Source organism: Callorhinchus milii, unplaced genomic scaffold, assembly GCF_018977255.1.
Source record: "Callorhinchus milii isolate IMCB2004 unplaced genomic scaffold, IMCB_Cmil_1.0 Scaffold7, whole genome shotgun sequence".
NCBI lineage: Eukaryota > Metazoa > Chordata > Chondrichthyes > Chimaeriformes > Callorhinchidae > Callorhinchus > Callorhinchus milii.
Genome location: NW_024704748.1, coordinates 6,873,250 through 6,893,977, shown reverse-complemented (window position 1 = coordinate 6,893,977; position 20,728 = coordinate 6,873,250). Strand labels below are relative to the sequence as shown.

The 20,728-nt window shown below is 40.9% G+C and overlaps 1 protein-coding gene across 2 annotated transcripts in view; it reads right to left on the bottom strand.

The window, feature by feature from the left end:
• Nucleotides 1–2,831: 2,831 nt before the first annotated feature.
• The window catches only part of antxr1c (ANTXR cell adhesion molecule 1c), a 55,118-nt gene continuing 37,221 nt past the window's right edge, over nucleotides 2,832–20,728 (bottom strand). For both annotated transcript variants that reach the window (XM_007904590.2, XM_042337083.1), the window contains 3 exons: nucleotides 19,241–19,405; nucleotides 18,428–18,508; nucleotides 2,832–3,933 (listed from right to left, as the gene is read on the bottom strand). In XM_007904590.2, the coding sequence (XP_007902781.1) occupies nucleotides 3,697–3,933; nucleotides 18,428–18,508; nucleotides 19,241–19,405 (483 nt within the window). In that variant the 3' untranslated portion in view covers nucleotides 2,832–3,696. The remainder of the gene's footprint in view (nucleotides 3,934–18,427; nucleotides 18,509–19,240; nucleotides 19,406–20,728) is intronic.

Here is a 20,728-nt window from a genome sequence, read left to right as displayed (position 1 = left end):
GCGAAAGGATCCTGGTTTCATTCCAGGGCAGGGCATAACCTTAGGCAAGTTTCCTTACTCCACACTTCTCTGTTTACATAGCAGTAAGTAGGAACCCAGTTGTTACTCAATTGGCGGATTGCTTTCTGGGGGGTAATAATTCCTTTAAAAAAGATAATAATTTGGACACTCAATTCATGATTGTTTGTGGGACACTGCTGTGCGCAATTGGTTTCCGTGTTTCGCCCATAAAATATACAGTCAATTTACTTTACAGTATATTCTTTGAAGCAATGATGTGGTAAGGCCTGTCTCAAATGCAAGCATTATTATGTTTAGTAATGTACATCCATTTTCTCAACAAAAAAACAATTGGGCATTTTATGTACGAAAGAAATAAACATGCCTACAAATAAACTGTCACTACATTTGATAGAAATTGTGCTGCATTTTGAGACGATCAACACGATGAGGCGCTATAAAAAAATACAAGTTCTTCCTTTTCTTCCCCCAATGTTGCGACTAATATAGGAAAAGTGGACTATTGGTCAACTTCATTCAACTTACATTTACAGCCAAATGTAAAAGTTGAAGACTTGTGTGTCTGTGTGTGGTGGAGGGGGAAGGAGCTCTCTGTTAGAGATGCAAAGCAAAATGTTGGTATTTGGCTTTTATAACTTGAGGTTTCTTTTATGTGATGATAAATTTAGAGGCTTGTAGTTGGCTACAGATGTAACGTACACACTAAAAATAATGGTTGATCGACGAACACTGATCCATACATATGCTCGATGTGTAACTGTGTTGCGGTCTATGATTGGTGATATCCAATGCTATTAGCAATTTTGTATTTGTTGCATTAAGATGCAATTAAATGGTGTCGTTAAGGCATAAATGCACCAAACTAATGAATCACTGGAATTCTTACAAAAGGATTTTTTCCAGTGAAATGTTGTCATGGGCATTTTTTTCTTTGCCATGTGCAAACCATATGTTAGCACAGCTGGTTTGAGCGCCATGTGTACATGCATGTGCAAAAAGGGAATTGCAGGTGCTCATTTATTATGTAATTGAAGATTTATTAATTTAGCAACTAGCCCTTTCATTTGTTGTTATATTAGATAACTCAATTTTCTCTCTACACATACATTTACACAAGTGTCACAAAATCAACCCCATTGTTTAAAAATAACAGATCACTGTGGTGTTGTATTATGGACAAGCTAGGAATTTGGAGACTTGAGTACATGAATGCCAAATAAAAACTGATTGTTTTCTTTTTAAGAAGAAAATCAATCAAGATCGGCAGGAAATTGTTCCCAAATAATTGAACATTTAACAACTTAAATGTCTTGTAGCTCCTTTTAATATTGACGTTCCAATGCAACATGTGAAAACCAAACAGCATGGTAATCCATCAGCCTTCAATGGTCAGAGAATGCACCTGTTGAATGTATCCAATGACCGAGAGAAGGCGGGAGGATGGGTGACGAGGCTTTACATAGTGCATTCTTAATCATAGAATGAACATTTATGATATGTGTTGTTAAGCTTTTGTTCGATAGTTTTCTCAGAGCAACAATCCATGTGGATACAGGCTGGCGTTACCCATTAGGAATAAGAAATACTGGATTCAATTACACATGCTACAAACTTTTTTGTTTGAAAAACACAATAATATGGACGGTAAACTGAATTGCAATTCAACAACTAACATCTTAACAACAGACAAACAGCATGTTAACATTCAGCCAGAATCTCCCTTGGATTTAAGTCTGTTAATGAGGTGGAACAATGTTCCTGCAAGGGCAATTTTGCAATGTGGTTGTCCATTTAAACCAAACTAACTAACGTTCTTCAGTAAAACACCAAAATGAAACAGCTTGAAAGCCTTTGGCTTGCATTCAGAACGAGTGTGTTTGGTTGGAGGGCAAGCACAGGAACTGACCACAATAGTGAGTTCTTCCATTCATGGGCTGGGCTACTAGTACTTGTACTAATACTAGTACTTTGTACCAAAGAAAAAGTTAAATGACATGAAGAGGCATTTGACTTTGCTTTGCAGAGCCACAATTCCAACTTGTGACTCCTTTAGCGCTCTCAAAGGTATTCTATCAATTGCCCATCGGATGTGAAATGCCAAAAGAGATTATATCAGTTGTTAATGGTTGATTAGTAAGAGGGGTTAAGCACAGCTTTCATAGGTTAGACATTAATAAAGCAGAGTAACCGTACAAGCTTTCATGTTGCTGCCTCTATTACTGTTTATTACAGCATGCATATAGTTGGTTGAGGATGTAGTGGGCACCATAAACCAATGTCATTACCTACACCTAGACCACAGTTTAGCATGGTTTAATATATTTAACTGTCCTGCAGTAAAATTTGTTTTTAATATCACAAAAACCTTACAATATTTTCCTTATCAGCATGGAGTGCATTTCTCATCTGTTTACGTCAGACACTAATATAGATGTGGTTGTGTGTCACCAAAATGTCCTTGTGCCAAAGTCAATTAATATGGAGTATCTGTACAGTCCTTGATGTCCGGCAGGCAAGCAGTTTAGAAACCAGATTAACTGTTTCTTTTCGTGTGGTGATAATGTCTGCAGTTAAAACTGTCAGACAGATGATAACATTAACGTAGAGAATAATCCTGCGTTTTGGTTGCTAGGTTAATAAATTCTATAAGAGGAGATTAGTTAAATTGCATATGTTGCAAACTGGTTTGAAAAAACGAATAATGTGAGCGACAACCTGTGTTTCCAATGCAACAGATGCCTTTCCTTTTATCTCTTTCTCCCCGCACTCCCCCCCCCCCCTCCCCACCCCACTTCACCTCCTCCACCCATCCACCCACTGCCAACATCTTAACATTCATGACTGGCCAAGAATTAAGTCTAATTGAAGTAACGGCTCCCAAGTTCTGCGAATTAATCATTTGCCGGGTCAATCAATGTCAAATGGCATCAACCAGCAACTTTCAAAAGTCATCCATGGGTCAACTAGCCTCTGGCTTTAATTATTGTACATTAATTACACACTTGGCTCCGCTCACTGGCTATGGTTTCCTTTTGACATACCGTTTGCCTTTAGGTATGAGTACAAGCAGGATTCCTGTTCAGCTTGAAGCTGATGGTCAGTTACTACAGTCTCACCCAACACAAAACACGATGCAAATGTGACAAACTCGCCAACAATTTACCTTCTGAATTTAGAAAACTAACAATCAAATTGTTACGATCAGTGTAGATGATCTGAGTTCCGACTGCGCTGTACATTTGAGTCTTATTCACCCCGATATTTTGCTTGGACCAACTTTTAAACCGATCAACTAATTTTTTTAAAACTCTGCAGAAGCCGGGTAAACATTCGCTCTTGTGCAGTTTGATAAAGCATTAAAAAGAAATGCAAGCACCATTACATACAATCCCGATCTCCCCTTCCAACCATGTGTGTTCCTGCCGCCCAAACAAACAAATAAGTACATCAGGTGCAAACAACATCGTCTTTGACTCCAGGGAAGGTTTTTCACCGAATAAGGATCTTCAGATGGAAACTCTTGCTGCACAGCAACAGATATTACCCTTTGAAGGAAACCCGCAAGTTCAATAAATATTTGGTTCTAGATCCAGTAGTATTTTTCCATTGAACCTCGTCTCTGTTCTTCTTCATGGGGATGTCTTGTTGTTTTTACCACCGCAGATGCCGGTGATGTCAGGTCCTCGCTGCCGGGCGAGGCGGGGGTCGTGAAGGAGGCGGAGCCCGAGACGGAGGTGGACCGGGTGGCGGCCTCCGTGTGGGCGGCTCGGCAGGGGAGGCGGGCGGACTGGGAGGTTCGGAGATTAGAGGGATGTCCTCGACGAGAGGCGGGTGCCTTTCGGGTTCAGCAGGGCTGCACGGAGGAGCTTGATCTTTGTTGTCTTTCACTCTGGTGAAGTTTATGCAGCGTCCCTAGTTGGAGAACGGAAATATTATCAGAGTAATTAATAATACAAATAATTGCTACATTTGATAATACTAATAATATTCCTTGCATTTGATGTAGCACCTTATCACGCCATCGAGACATCTCAAAGCGCTTCACAGCAACAGCCAATTGTGCACAGAAATGTCCCACAAACAGTCGTGGATTGACAGGACACTTTTTTATATAAAGCCTTTCATCAAGAGGACTTCTCAAAAGAGCTTCACAGGATATATTGTAAAGTAGAGTGATTTTTTTTGTGGGTGGGTGAACGTGGCAGCCAATTTGCACACAGTGATGTCACCCAAACAACCACAATTTGGATCTGAGGGAATTATTGGCCAAGATACTGAGAGAAATTCCTTTCTCTTTTGGATACTGCTACATCTTTAACGTCCACCTTAAACAGGGAGACAGGACCTTGGTTTAATGTCTCATCTGAAGAATGGCACCTCCAATACTGCGCTCCCCTAGCACTTGGTTTGGCCACCGATGGTGAGAAGGACAAAGTGAAGAACAAGCAGTAGCTTAGAGTTATTGGAGCAGACAGTAAAGGCAGGATTTTAGAGTACCAGCAGAGATAGAGTACCAGCAAACTTGCTACAGTAAAACTCACTTAAGTCATATCAGTCAGAACCGTAACATTTAATATGACTTATGCAAAGTATGAGTTACAGGCTAATTTGCATAAATTGGATTTTGCATAACGAACACATAACAGTAAACAACTACCTCATTTCTTTGCTTGTTTCGACAGAGCACACTGTACTGTACCTTGCATGTGGTACTTCATTACTTCAGCTGGTAAGTGAGCATGCGGTCACAGGTCAAGACTAAGTTTCCCGCGCTTGTTTCATAACTGAACACTGCTCATGGGTACTGCAATGAGCCGGTAAGTGTGGTGGAGGCATTGCGAATTAGATTATTTGCATAGGATTGTATATTTGGTGGGCAAATTGGTATGAAAGTGGATGGGACTCCAGTGTATGTACGACTCAGGCAATTATACGATTTATAAAGAGAAGAGTTTTACTGTAGCAACAGCAACTTGCATTTATAAAGTGCCCTCACGCAGGGTAGCATTCCAGAGCTACCAGTAAAGGGAAGTTAACAACAGAATCACTGGGCACTGTGAGACCCAATGATATCAGTATGAATACATCCAATGCCTGTCTATTCTGACACATTTAATTAACACAGTTAGAAGGTTAATGAGGCTGATGAATGCATCACTCTGTAACAACCAAATACTGAAATGATACTGCCTTGTTCCAACATTAACCATATATCTTTCATATTAAAAAAAACCCTGAATGCAGATGAGTCACTGACTAAATCTGATTGAAAAGGTGAAGCTGTTTTCCTGGGGAAGACATTCCGCCTGGATCTGGATTTGCTCTAACATTTCAGAGTGTCTGGAATATGGCAAATGCTTCCATAACAGTATTAACTTTAAAGCCAGTGTTCTGTAAGTATCTCTTAAGAACCTTCTGAACTTGTGGTTCTAATCCATGCTGAGATTCTGGGTTTGGAGAGGGGAAAGCTAACCTGAGTTCCTGCTCCTTGATTCCTCTAAATCACTCACTACCGGCAGTGTATGTGTGCGCGCGTTTGTATGTGTTGGACAGCCGGGTGGGGAGAAGTCAGGCTCGGCTATGATGCACTCTACAGTCAATTGACCCACTGACACTCACTGCCAAGTCCCACATATGAATAATGGCCACTTGGGCAGGTGGGCGGAAGTGGGTTGGGGGGGGGAAACCTGAGGGCAACTAATGTCTATGGAATCGCACCCCATAAAGAGGGACCCTAACCAGCACTAGAGAAGCATACGCCCAATGGGGAGAAAATAATGAAGAAAATTGGATGCACTAATTTTGTTTAAAAAAAACTACAGAAAATAGGCTTGAAAGTTAAGGCTGTATTGAAGAATGTACCAAATTCTACCCACTTTGAAAATGCTGCAAATGTAACAGTAAATCTAAATCCAAGTGGAGTTCCTACCCCATAGAGTTCCAACAAAAGTTTTTAATAAAACGTCTTCTACTTTTTTACCATCTAATTCTGTGCTTTTAGCCTTTCCTACTCCACATGGCGGATTAATGAGCATCTAACTATCATCTTACATATTTCCCGCACAAATAAAATGTTTGCCAGTATGAACCTCCAACACTTTGAAGTAAGTTGAGTCCTTTATACACTGAATGACAGCTTTGTTTGGGATTCCAATCCAAGATAACCCTGTATTTTGTCTGACGCTTACAATGCTGATCAGTGAGTAGATCAGCCTTTTCTATTCAGGCTGCCCCAAATCACTGAGGCGCCGGTTCACCGGGGGGCTGGGAGTCGGTAGAAATTCTCAGCCCTACACAAAATGCAACAGAAAGACAACCCCCAAATCCACGTGACCCTACAAAACAGTTAGAAGTGTGTTTGAATGAAATAATTTAGATCTGACGTTAAGAAGAGGTACAGCCTACCCATCTTCTGGTGCAATGCCTGCATGAATGAAGGAGAAGGGAACAGAGAGGCACGGGAGAGGGAATTGGCAGGGATGCGGGCTTGTGCAGATTATAAACCCCGGCATGGATTAGTTAGGGGGTTGAACAGTCTCTTTCTGTGCTGTACAGTCTATGTAGTTCTGAACAAGTAGTTGCATTTGCCTATAAATACACGCTCAATTCACTTGAAAATATATTCTGTGAAGTGCTTTGAGACGTCTTGAAGACGTAATCAAGTGCTATATGAAATGCAAGGTTTATTATTATTATTATCATTACAAATGAAGTGCTTTGAGACATCTCCTGACCTGAAAGGTGATGTGTAAAATTATTATTCTGTGTATTGCACCATACATAAACCTTGGGTAAGATCCACTAAAATTACTTCACTGGACGTTAACTCCAGTATTGGTGATGATAATCCTTGACACAGTACCTGTGATGTTGAAAAGTGTCTAAAATGATTTACATGAAATTGCTAACTGTGCAGAAATTAGACATCACCTTCACTAGTTTAATTAACTATAGTGTATGTGCCATTAGGTTCGTTCTTGGATAGTAATTGTAGCCTATGTATCAGCTTGACTCTTGCCCCTGGGTCAGAGGTTGTAGGTTCAAGCCTCCATGAGGACTTGAACTGACTGCCTTTGTTCATACTCCAGGAGCACTACGCTTTAGATGAGACATTACACAAGGTCCTGTCTGCCCATCTTCAAGTGGACTTTAACCTGGTTAAAAAAGAAAGGGAGTTCCTCTTTGTGTCCCAACCAAGAATCCTTCAGATTAATTAGTCATACACCTCCTTGTTGCTTGCGGGACTTTGCATGTACAAAATAGCTGCTCTATTTGCCTTCAAAAACAATTACTGTCAAATGCTTTGAGATATTTCAATGTAATGAGGAACTATAAAAATCTTTTATTTACTATATAACATGGTATGTATCACCAGGTGCCAGTCTGGTTCAGTTGGTAACACTTTTTCCTCCAAGTCTGAAGGTTGAGGGTTCAAACCCCACATTGTGACTTTGAATTCACTATCTTGACACTCCAATACAGTGGTGGGGAAAGTGCTGCATTGTTGGAGGGTACCATTCTTCAGATGAGGCATTAAACCATGCTCTCATTTGCCTGTTCAGGGGCTGTTAAAAAAAGATCCCATGGCACTACTTGAAAAGAGAAAGGATTTTCTCCCTGGTCTTCTGGCCAACAATCCCCCAGATAAAATTAGTCATTTCATGGCTATTTGTGGGACACTGTTGTGTGCAGAATTGCCAACAAAATACACAGTCACTCCACCTTACAGTAAAGTCTTGTGAAGCACTTTGAGAAGTACTGACAAGGTGATGAGGCGCTATATCAAAAGCAGGCAACACATTTTGTATAGTGCCTTTTAAGTCAGGCGGATATCCCAAGGCACAAAATTATTATTGTTATATTTATTGTGCAAACCACATTTAAGACTGGAATCTCTTCAAGATGTGGTAAAAATGAAACTTTACAACACAATCTGGTCTAATCCAACACTGGTTCATAGAGGAACTTATATTCAAATGTAGCTGCTAAGTTTATTTCTTCTAACCCTGAGTTGAAGTTTTTGCAAATGTATTTTTTTTATTATTTTATTCTGGTCTTGTTTTTTTAAAAAACAATTAGTCAATCCACAACTGTTTGTGGGACAATGCTATGCGCAATTGGCTGCCGTGTTTCTCCCACAAAATATGCAGTCAATTCACTTTACAGTATATTCTGTGAAGGACTTAGAGACGTCTCGCCTACGTGATAAGATGCTATATCAAATGGAAGGATTATTATTATTAGTAAAAACCTGTTTGTATGCGTGTGTGTGCGCAGATGAGTGAATTTGCATTAACACAAAGCAGCTCTAAGTAAAAGTTTACCTCCTGCATTTAAAATAGCTTCACTTAAACGCATTTTGCTTAAAAGAGCAGTAAAGTTACCGTGCAGATACACTGAATGCTCCTTAAGGCAATCCGCTGTCACGGGATACAACCAAGGTGTCTGCACTCATTTCATGCCATGTTAATCAAACACAAAAATGTTCGGTTGTAAAAAAATTCATAGCTAACCCATCACTGGTGTACAATCCAGTAAGAAGCCATGAATCTCTTCAAATTACTCTCACTCCAGTTAAAGTGGAGAAGGGCCGTCAAAGTGCTGGCAGTTCCTGCCACGCGCTTTGATTACTTGTCACACAAACAGATGGAGAGTTTAAAGGCCACGAGCCATATTGTGACAGAAAAGATTCCCTTCTTTGTTTGGCACACTCTCAGGTTTATGCCAATGAAGGAAAGGAATGCCCGTCTGTTTTGAGCTAGGATCAGCAGTTTTGTGTCTGCTGCACTGAAACAAGTTGTATCATATCCCAGCCACGCAGTCTCCCTCCAACACTAAACATTTTGCCAAAAGCTACCACAGCACCTGGCTTTATTTTCTATACAAACATGGCTCACATCAAATGTGTTTCAGCACTGTGTGTTAGACAGTATATAAGTTTGATCCTTGTTGGAATCAGTGGAGGACATGCTTTAATTTAATCCCCTTAATCTCCAAAACCCAAATTTCACCTGGTTTCAGCCTTCACGGCACTTTCCTAATTTTTATTTTAAAAGTTCCTTCAAAAATTAAAAAAAAGTAACAATTTGGTCACTCATTCCATGACTGTTTGTGGGACACTGCTGTGCGCTATTGGCTGCCACATTTCGCCCACAAAATACAGTCAATTCACTTTACAGTTATATTATGTGAAGTGCTTTGAGACGTCTTGAAGATGTGATGAGACGCTATATCAAATGCAAGGATTATATTATGTGGAATTTCATGCATCTATTGCGTTGTACTTTGATAGATATCCTATTATATGTTCCTTTACAACTTGACTGAAAGCCCACATGTTTGTTATTCCAAGATCTTGCCTGAATTTCTGTGGGGCATGTTTTTTTTCTTTTCAATACCACATAAGCATACAAATGCTTGACATAACTTCGGTTATCAGGAGAGGCTAGAGATACTAGGATTATTCTCAGTGGAAGCTGATTTGATAACAACTTTTAAGAGAAGTGGATAATTATTTGCAGAGGACAAGTTTGCAGGGCTATGGGGAGAGAGTGGAAGAGTGGGACTGATTTGGATACCTCTTTTCAAAGAGCCGGCACAGACACAATGGGCTGAATGGCCTCCTTCTGTGTTGAATGATTCTATGACATGAATCTTTGATGGGACTTGGAATTTCTCATGTTTACCCAAGTGGATCAGGCAACTTTCGTTTTGGTCAGCAAATCAGTTCTGAACCTGTTATAAGGCACATGTTTGACTGCTAGCAATTTAAGAGTTCCAGGACTCCTTGTAATTTTTGAATCGGGAAAGCTTGCCGGACAGCAATATCAATGGCAACCTGCGCCTAATACTTTCCAGAATTAGGTAAGCAGGATGTGTCCATCCAGAGAGAGAGTATCCCATTCCAATAATCTGTCTCTGGGATTTCCATGTGTAAGTGGGATGCATGGAATTCTCAGCTTGGTTTGGATACTCCTAAGCATGGGGACGAGTTTCCGCGTGTGTCAGACACCCGGCTGACCAAATTTTTTTTAAAAATGTTTGAACGTGATGTGCTGATTGGGAAAGTTTTGATTGAAGGCTTTGCTTTGCGTTTGATAAACTTGTGGGATTTGTTCAGTCCTGTTGCAAAACAAATTATAAATTTGCTCTTATCAATTATCTACTTGCTCACAAAATATACAGTCAATTCACTTTACAATATACTCTGTGAAGTGCTTTGAGACGTCCAGAAGACGTGAAAAGTGCTATATCATATGCAAGGATTATTACTGAGGCAAGCTGCCTTAAGACTTTAGAAATCTGGACATCTGTGTTCAATTCCCATATTGAAATATAATGTTTACTGCTGTGCAGGAAGGCTTTGCTCAACAATCTTTTGAACATCGTTCTACCTACACAGACGTGGAAGGAACTGATTGAAATCAATAGGCTACATGTCTTGCTGTTGTCTCATGGGGCAATTTGCTGGTGCAGATTAGCTGTCGAGTTTGCCTATATACCCACATTCACTTCATTTCTGATCAAACTACTGAATATTTTGTAAAGCGCTTCGAGATTTTTAATACAGTCAATTCACTTTACAGTATATTCTGTGAAGTGCTTTGAGACGTCTCAACAACGTGATAAGGCGCTATGTCAAAAGCAAAGATTATTATGCCCCCCTGAAAGATGAGCAATAAATACTGTTACATTTGTGGAACTCTGCCTAGTTTAAATTCTCTTAAGGATGATGCTGCTGCGTGTGTTAGACACCTGGCTAACCCCCCCAAAAAGCAAGCTGTTATTACACTTGCCTTTGAAACTCAACCTGATGTTTTTTTTTCCAGATTCTGACACTGGTAATCTGCAAAGCAATATCAGTTTGGTACAAGAATCTTTCAAAACATTTTTTTTAAAAGCTTAACATTGCAAAGCCAGAAGCAGTGAGTGAGATGCGCAGATAAAGCAGAATTGGACTAATTTAGGATCAGGAATACTTTGTAAATGACTGCCAGGATTCACCCACAAAATACAGTCAATTCACTTTTTTGTATATTCTGTGAAGCACTTTGAGGCATCTCGAAGACGTGATAAGGTGCTATATCAAATGCAAGGATTATTATTATTATAAGGATTATTCACATTCAAATGGCAATTCTCTCTTCCCCCCACCGCCCATAAGGTAGATGTTATTTATTGCATGCACCAAACAACTAAATTTCGTGAAAATGTATCAGTGAGGTTTTAGATGAAGATGTATTCTTTTAAAATCCCCCCTCCCTGCTGCAGTATTTTGATCGCTCCACAAATGATTTCAACTACACTCGTATAACCCCACCTCCTCCACACTCTCGAGTTCATGAAAAGATTAATGAGGTATGACGGATAATAATTACTCTAATGCAATACCCCTGGCATATTGTGCTCTTGCAGTCTGGTATGCATTAAATCTTTAAACCAAGGTGTCAGAGTTGCATTGTTGGAGACTGGACTAATGATCCTAGCCGTGACAGCTGTCTGTTTCCCTGTTTGCAGTCGGCAGCTCAGCCTGTCGCCCCTAAGAAGCAGCTTATCAGTCTGCTTACATTCAGCTCTCCGTGCGTCCATCATTAGTTCTGACAGTAAATCTCTCCGCTGCCTTGAACTAATGCTTATTGCCATTCATGACCAACCGAAGACCAGTAAGGCACCATATGGGATGACTCCCTTACCTCCACTCACATCTGTGCAGTATTCATACTGCCCCATTCTGTTCCGTCCCATATGTTCATCCTTGTGTTAGCCTGTTGGCGGACTGCTCTCCAAATTGCCTTTTCTTTGGCCAAGTGTTGAGGCAGCAGGCGTTGCCCTCACCCTGACTTGAGCCCAATCAATCACAGCAATTTGTTTAGTCCTTTCCTGAGGACATCACGCCTGAATGCCTGTTTCTGAATATCATCTTGTGAAACGGCCTCATGTTCTTTTCAGGCCCGTCTACTGAGGGATTTATTCCATTAGACCACCTAGATGCTGGCTTGTATTGTGAGTTTCCTCTAAGTGGCTCACAAAAGCAACTCCTGGAGACAATGCATTGAAGCCATTGCATTCAGCAGTTCTATGAGACGCTTCCATCCACACTTAGCATTCACTTCCATGACAACCTCTGTGTGTTTCTTTAGGTCGAATGTAACTTTGTCCGCTGTTGTGTTTATAAAGGACGTTCTCTCAGCAGCAGCACTGCTAACATTCCAGCAGAGAACCCGCAAGCCTTAACATGTCTTCTCCCCCACCACCCCCCACTTGCCAAGTATCTGTCTAGATAGTTAACAATCCATTGCAAAAAATTTGACAACCCATTTATACTTTTCCTTTTGTTCATGCTTGAATCATGCCTTCTTGTATTTATTTCAAAGGTTTTACCCTAAGTGCCTTTCTTGCATCAATCTGGAACTCGACGGTCAATATTGCTGTTATGAGAAGTTTTGGTCAGGTGAGCAGAGAGTAACTATTTCCACTGGTTGGTGAATTTCTAAAGTAGGGGCATTGATTTAAAATCATTACCAGAAAAACAAAGGGAGAGGTTAGGAGATTTAATTGCACACAGATGGTCTTTTGGACATGGAATGCTCTACCAAAATAGGTAATAATAATAATCCTTGCATTCGATATAGCGCCTTATCATGTCTTCTAGACGTCTCAAAGCACTTCACAGAATATAATATAAAGTGAATTGACTATATTTTGTCGGGAAAAAAGATAGGTGAAGCAGGTTTCCTAAAAGGTTTTGAGAAGGGAATTAAACAAATCGATACAATAATCCGAATTACTACTGAATTGATTTCGCTCACTGTTAAGCCTGTTTTCTTTCCCCACTTGAACCACTCAGTCCAATCCCACTCTCGTGCTCACTCTTTATACCCTTTCGCATTCCTTTTATTTAAAGCTTCAAAAATTATTTTCAAAGAATTGAACTCTGCATTGACACTGGTTTGAGGCGAAGAATTCCACATTCCAACTTGTGTAACAAATGTTCCTCAACCGCCCTGTTAATTATTTCATATGATTATCTTGTATTTATGGCCTACCTTCTTGTCACTGAGTTATCGGCCAGTGGAAATACAGTTATCTGTTACCGTTTACCCTGTCGCAACCCATCATAATCCTGAAGACCTGTCAGATCACCCCTTAATCTTCTCTGCTCCAGTGAAAACAAGTTCAAACCCGAAACCATGACGATGATTTTCGATATCAACTCAAATGTCCTTAAAAAGGAGGTTGTCTAAGTGTTAGCAATATTAAAATGTAGTATAAAAGGGCAGAGTCAAAAAAGAGTTAACCAAAAAACTTAAGTGGCTTTCAAAGGGGAATTGGGTATGTACTTAAAGGAAATATTTGGAGGGCTATGGGGTAAGAGCTGAGACAATGGGCCGAATGGCCCCCTTCTAGGGTGTGAGATTCTATGGTTTTTGGACCGAAAAGACCATTCGGTCAAACTAGTCTGTGCCAGTTTTTATATTCCCCCCCACCACCCCACACCCATATTCCTCTATTCCCTTCTCCCTTATGGATGCATCATGTTTCCTCGTAAATGCACTGATGCTTTCTGCTTCAACCATGCCTTCCACATTCTCACCACCCTCTGTGTGAAGAAATTCCTCCTAATTCCTTTTGGATCTGTAGTGGCAGATTATTTTTTATGCTCATAAGGATTAAAAATAAAAAAAATTTTGGACTTGGATGTGTTTATGCCACTTCTACACACAGTCACTGCACTTTACAGTGTATCCTGTGAAGCGCTTTGAGACACCCACCTGGTGTGAAACCTGTTATATCAAATCATAGAATTATACAGCACAGAAGGAGGCCATTCGGCCCATCATGTCTGTGCCAGCTCTTTGAAAAGAGCTACCCAATTCAATCCCACTCCTCCACTCTCTTCCCATAGCCCTGCAAACTTGTCCTCTGCAATTATACAAGGATTTTTTATTATTATTATAGAATTCTTGTTACCGTGACATAAGGGCTGCTGAGGCATTAGTGTTAAAGAAATGAGCTATGAGGAAAGATCAGACAGGCCAAGACTCTTCAGTCTTGAGAGAAGATATCTTAAAGGGGACTTTTATATCCTGAGATGTCTTAATCTCTAATAATGCCATGTGCTGATGCGCATTGCTTAAGTTGGAAGAAGACAGCTCAGCATGTCTGTGAGGATACTGTCTGTATGCTCCTCAGCTTAAAATAGCCTTGTTTTCCTTGCATTCACAAATTTGGTTAGGATAAGCCATTTCACTGCTGTGTAGACAGACATTACGAAGGGCAGGAAGTTACAGCTCTGTTGTGGTTTTTGTTTGGAAGCTGACGCTGCTGAGAATATTGAACGTCATGAGTTGCAGGGTCTCTTGGTTGCTTTCTTTGGCAGATGATTTTTTACAGTTTCTCTGAAAGATCAGAGACTTGGATCCACGCACATTTGCTCGACTGACCTGAATTTATTCCGTGGAGAATTGGTTGTGTTTGCTTTTTACTTGGCCAGGTTTGTCCTGATGACAGGAAATTTGGGTAGAGGCTGGAATCTCTATTTGATGAGAAGATCTGTAAAACCTACGTCCATGAGCTCAGGGCTGGTGGGCGGAGTGGGTGCGGGAGGAGGGAACAGAGAGAGAGATAGAAAAGCCAGCCCAAACTCTAAGCGCCTCAAGAGACAAAGATGTGGTGGCTGTAGAATTGTGGCAGAGATGCAGACGGAGAGCCAAACTCAAAGAACTGGAGACATTTTAATGTAATCAAAGGTAAAAGAGGGAGGAAATAAGTTTGGGAGGAATAACCGTGGGAAAAAGCCTTGGTAGAGAGAGTTGGGGGGCGAGAGAGAGAGAGAGACAGAGAATTGCACAACACTCCATCACTTCATCTTTCCTTCCCCAATCTCTCATTAAACATTTCACAATGTACTTGATCAATACCATTTATGTTTTTTGACATGAAGACATTTTAGCAGAAAATTACATTCGACTATGTTTAATGTGTTAAACAATTTCTTCCCAAGTGACTGACATTGTGCAATGCTCCATTTAGCGCTGGCCAGATTCTCTATTCAAGGTGAAACAATCTGCATTGCCAGTAAAGCCTCCAATTCAGGGTTGCTAGGAGTCAAACACTGTAATACCATGGGTGTTTTCACATGTTATTGCGTTGGAACCAGAAAACCTCCTCAAATCTGTCATAAATTGAATATGGTGCAGTTAAGAGTTTTGCTTTTGGAGCTTACAGGACCTGGTTTAAGAAATATTAGGCATATAGTTAACATTTCTGTGCAGATTAAAAACACATGCTGACTACTCAGTCTAACGCCACAGCCACGCATCTTGTTGGTCAAAGCAACATTTCTGAAGCAAGTTTTTTTTTCTCTCTAAGCAGGCTGAAAGTGGCTTTAAATGTCACGATTTTACACTTTTCCCATTGGCGAAAGTCACGGCAAACATCTGTCACAAAATCTCCCTTGCTTCTGAGAAAATGAAGGTCAAATGGGAATTTGAGAGTGGGTGGGTGTATGGAGTGGGGGAAGGAAATCTGCTTATTTTGGGTGATGTGGTAAAATACTGACGTCACCACATCTTCTTGTGACTTGAATCACTATTTGGCTGATTTTTTTTTCCATTTTATTTTTGCCCCTTCACCTCTGAATGTGGGCTTTAAAATAATATGTTAAATATACAGAATGTAGGGTTCGAAGATGTTTGGGGAACTCCAGGATGCTTGCCACATCACTGTTTTGATGCTGGCTGAAGCATGCACATAATTTTACAGCTGGGACTAAGGGCAGATTTTCATCCCAGCTATCATGATTCAATTATCTACACTCTTCTGCCAACCGCCCACCAGTTGTTTATGGTGTGTTTTCTTTCAGCATATAATGGTCTATTCTTTTACCCTCCAAATGTCATTCAGACTGAGTATGAACTCTGTTGGGTCTCCAGTGCTGGTTTTGTGAATATTTAAGGTTATGACTCAATTGGTGCCTTGATATGTATGTATGTATGTATGCATGCATGGGAAGAAGAGAGGAGCTGGCAAGGAAAACTAAATGGGTTTAATAAGTGGATTTTGTGTGAGACAGGATGCAGTTTCAGGAAACAGCTGGGCTTGTGCTGCCTATTTACAAATCTCAAAGGGGATTTCCTTCCAAGAGGCGGAAGAAAATCCATGCATTATGCAACAGCACACAGAAATCCAAAAATGATCACCCCAACTAAAAATAAGCATCTCCTTTTTCCCTTCTGAATTAATAATAATCCTTGCATTTGATATAGTGCCTTAGCTCGTCATTGAGATGTCTCAAAGCACTTTACACAATATATTGTAAAGTGAGTTGACAATTAAAATAACCAGACCTCACACAAATTAAAATTCTTGTGGATCAACTGAGGATTTGTTGCTGCTGTGCTTTACTCCAACGAGAAATTTTAGACACAAAACATTTCAATTTGTCCTTCACTTGACTCGGATTACATGTGTAGACGAAGCATTGACATTAAACTGAAATGACATGGCATAACCTGCACAAATTGACGGTGGTATTTTATAAGCACAATGCTCAGCCTAATATAACCCTAAAAATAACTTTCACTGACACTATTTCACAAGTTTTCACTGGTGAGAAAAAAAAGATGCCAAAAGCATATTCCCATGGAATGATTCATTTGGATTCACATTTTCCAGCATTACGCATCCCTGGAAAACCTCTTACAAGGTTCAGTGGGAAATAGCAGCAATTTTCTTCAGTGGCACTCCCTGCACTGAAATGTGCGTGCTTGGTGGTGTTGGCTTTACCTGCTGCTTCTGACAGTTTCACAACAGTATAACTTTTCAAAAGACACATCAGTGCAGAGATCGGTGGGTCAGCTTTCATCCCGTATGTCTCTGATCTCTGGAACTCTCAAAACTCTAAATTGCATTGCGTTTGGTTAACATATTCACAATTCATTCTTATTCCTCTTTTTTCCCCCACCCCCGCTGCCTGTATAGACATTGGTTGCTGAGCCTCAGATAAATGCATAGCATAAAAAATGATTCATGAGAAAATAATACTTGCCTTTGATGTAGTGCCCGTAACTCAAATTTCTCGAAGCGTTTTACAATAATTACTGTGAAGTGTGGTGAATGCGCTTTTGCAGGGCAAACACGCAGCCAACTTGTACGCAGCCCCACAACACACATGGGGTTGAATGACCTATTTAACCGGAGGATTATTGACCGGGACGCTGGGAGAAGCTCCTTGTAGGAAGCTGTGGAGGGCAAGGTGGGATGAGGACGTAGCGGGAATGGAACACGAGGGTGAGGATCTTTAATTAATAATAAATAATAAGAATTCTTGCATTCGATATAGCACCTTATCACGTCGTTGAGACGTCTCAAAGCGCTTCATAGAATATATTGTGAAGTGGATCGACTTATTTTTGTGGGTGAAATGTGGCAACCAATTTGCGCACAGCAGTGAATTCACTGCAGATTGCACTCAATACGTCATGGCGACCTATTCAATGAAATCGCAGCAAAGCGGTTGAGAAACGACACCTGCACATCCGATTATTAAAACATTTTTTAAAAAATTGGTAAAACATTTTAGAAGCAAAGAAAAATAACTTAATCCTGAAATTTGCCAAGTTCAAAAACCGCTGTCAGTTTAAGTAAAATCTCAGACGTTTGTGAAATATCGTGACTATTTTTTCCCCCTACCCCAACCGACGACAAATTGCAACAAGAAAGAATATTGCTCTCAAAAATCCTGGTTCAATTATAATCATATTATTGGACAGCAGGAACAGTCTGCCTGGTCCAGCCATGCCTTTTAACAAGCTGGGTGGGTGTCGGATTCTATCGAGACCTGGAGTCTAACCGCAACAGAATTGCTGCTCTGGCCCGAATATACAGTGCTTACTGTACTGGAGGCAGAGTAAGCGCATGGACTGTGTGTGCTTTGTCCACGTGTACACTTACTACACAAGCCTGCACTTGACCCGCAGTCGAGAATGAATAAATAAAACTTTAATTATAACATTTCTGATGACTGAAAGCTTTGACGCATATTTTGCGTGAGATATTTAAACTGTAAAAGGTTCTTGCTCTCACATATACTGTCAGTGTGACGCATTCCAAATGTAATGTGCATATAACTTTACCACACAAAGTATGTATAACTCTCTCACACACACACACACACACACACAGTCCCAGGTCTTCACTCTTAACTTCCTAAAAAAAAAGTGAGATAAAGGAGCCTGACTGCTAATCAGGACAAATTGAAACTTAGTTGCTCAAATACTTTGATAACAGTTTATATCCCAGAAAAATTATCAGAAAGTCAGTCTCCTCCTGTCTGCTGCCTCTGCTGTGCACCCTTTGATGCTCTTTGCTTCTTTATGAGTTATTTTCATAAGTGATTTCTTACCTTGTCCCCAGGCAGTGGCCTCATCAGAGATACTTGATCGTAGCCTCTGCGAAAAAGAGCCCACAAGGCATCCAATTTGCCCTAGATAAACACACACACACAATGTCAGGTCCCAGGATTTACACTCACTGAGGAAAAACATTCCACTGCACTTTACTCCAGGGGATGTAAAAGAATGATTCATGGCTATTCCACATTCATCCTATTGTCACCTTTAAGCCATGCATTGAATGCAAGATGTTTGTTGTTGCTTTCAAATGCCACCGTGGCTTCACTCCACCCAACGTCTGTTATTTACTGAGCCGACTGCAACCTCCTCTCAATAAAGCAGGTGGGAAAGCTTGCAGCCATTTCCCTCTCACCCCTCACCCTGCTCTGAACCTGCATTCCAGAGTCCTTCCGTCTTGTACTCCTGCACAACCTATGTTGATGACTCAAGATGGTTTTAGCAATAGATTGTGATGACATGGTTGGCGAGTGCCAAAGCTGAAACTATTTCACAGCACAAATGTCCGCACGAGTCTCTTGAGCTGCCCAAGTGGAAAATTGTGGCCCCAAAAATTAACTCCATGTTTTAAAACTTTTCTCTTGCAATTTAGTATTTACACTTTTGATGTCGTTCTGGGCCAGTTTGTTCTGGGAAAAAAAATCTGATCAAATAGCTAATGTGGTTCAATAGCATTTTGCATAAAATTGCAAGTGTTGTTTCCTCTTATTTTTTCCAAAAAAAAATACTCAAACCAGACTAGAACTTCTTCCAAATCAGAAATTCTGCCAAAAGTGCAATGTGTACAACAAGGAGTCATAAATTACCTTTACTGGGGTGTACCATTTCCTTTGTTGGGGGAGTTTCCGTCCACGTTTAAATGGCTTGGGATCCAGGGGCTCAAACTCTTGGTCTGGCATTTTGACAACGGCGTTTTTAGGTTTCTCCAGTTTTGCACCCTCTTCTGTCGAACCTTTGTCCCCCCAACGCACCTGATCCAAGAAACACAGCAATTACACCACAGATTAAGGAAACTTGCCTAAGGTTTCGCACTGCCAGAGAATCAAACCTGCTCCACCAAGTAAAGTGGTTGAGGCAGAGTCCATTGTGCGTCAAGAGGGAAGTAGACAATATATGAAGGGTAAAGGAGTATAACCTGAGGGCAGGGTAGTGGGATTGAATGAACACTTTGCTCTGAGAGCAAACTCGATGGGCTGATTTGCCACCTTTTGTGCTATAAATTTCCATGAAGATTCATCTTAGGATTCAACAACAACAAAATTACATTTGTATTGTACCTTTCACATCGGGAGGACGTCCCAAGGCACTTGACAGTCTTTCGGACATAAGCTGGGGATCGGGGAGGATGGAGAGTAGGGGGCTGATCGAAGGTATGGTCGAAGACGAGGGTCTTGAAGGAGGCAAGGGAGGGAGCGAGATGGAGAGACTGAAGGTGGAGTTCCAGAGGGTGGGGGCAGAGTGGCTGAAGGCCCACCCACCAAAGGTGGGTTGAGCGAGGCGGGGGATGTGAAACAGGCCAGAGTCCGCTGAGGGGAAGGAGCAGGCAGGTTGGTAGGGGTTTAGGAGGTCGCAGAGGTAGGGGGGAGCAAGGCCATGGAGGGCTTTGAAGGTGAGGACCAGGATCTTGAACTGCATCCTCTGTGTAATGGGAAGCAAATGGAGTCGGGAGAGGATGGATTGATAGGGTCATGGAGCCTGGTGCGGGAGAGGACACGGGCTGCAGAGTACTGGATGATCTGCAGCCTATGGAGGGAGGAGTTGAGGAGGCCAATAGCCTTTGTATAGTTAAGTTTGTATAGTCAAGCCTGGATTCAAATAGCATCATGCAAATCAATGTATTTAAGAGAAAATTCAGAAAGCCAGGGAGCAGAATATTTTTAAAAGAAATAATAATAATAATTCATGGCTTGCATTTGATATAGCGCTTTTCACATCTTCTCGATGTCTCAAAACACTTCACAGAATAGACTGTAAAGTGAATTGACCGTATATTTGTGGGCAAAACGCGGCAGCCAATTGCGCACAGCAATGTCCCACAAACAGTCGTGGATTGAAAATGACCAATTTATTATTTTTTTTGTTTTGGAGGGATATTTTATTAGGCGTGTGGAGTAAGGAAACTTGCCCAAGGTTTCACCCTGCCTGGAATTGAACCCAGGTGTCTCGCTTGCAAGGCGAGTGCTCTAACCACTGAGCTACAGGATTCCACAGGTTAAGTTACAGTTATGGTTGGATCTGAGATATAATTTTTAGACACTGCTGGTTAGATTGTTGAATATTTCAATGAGAGTACT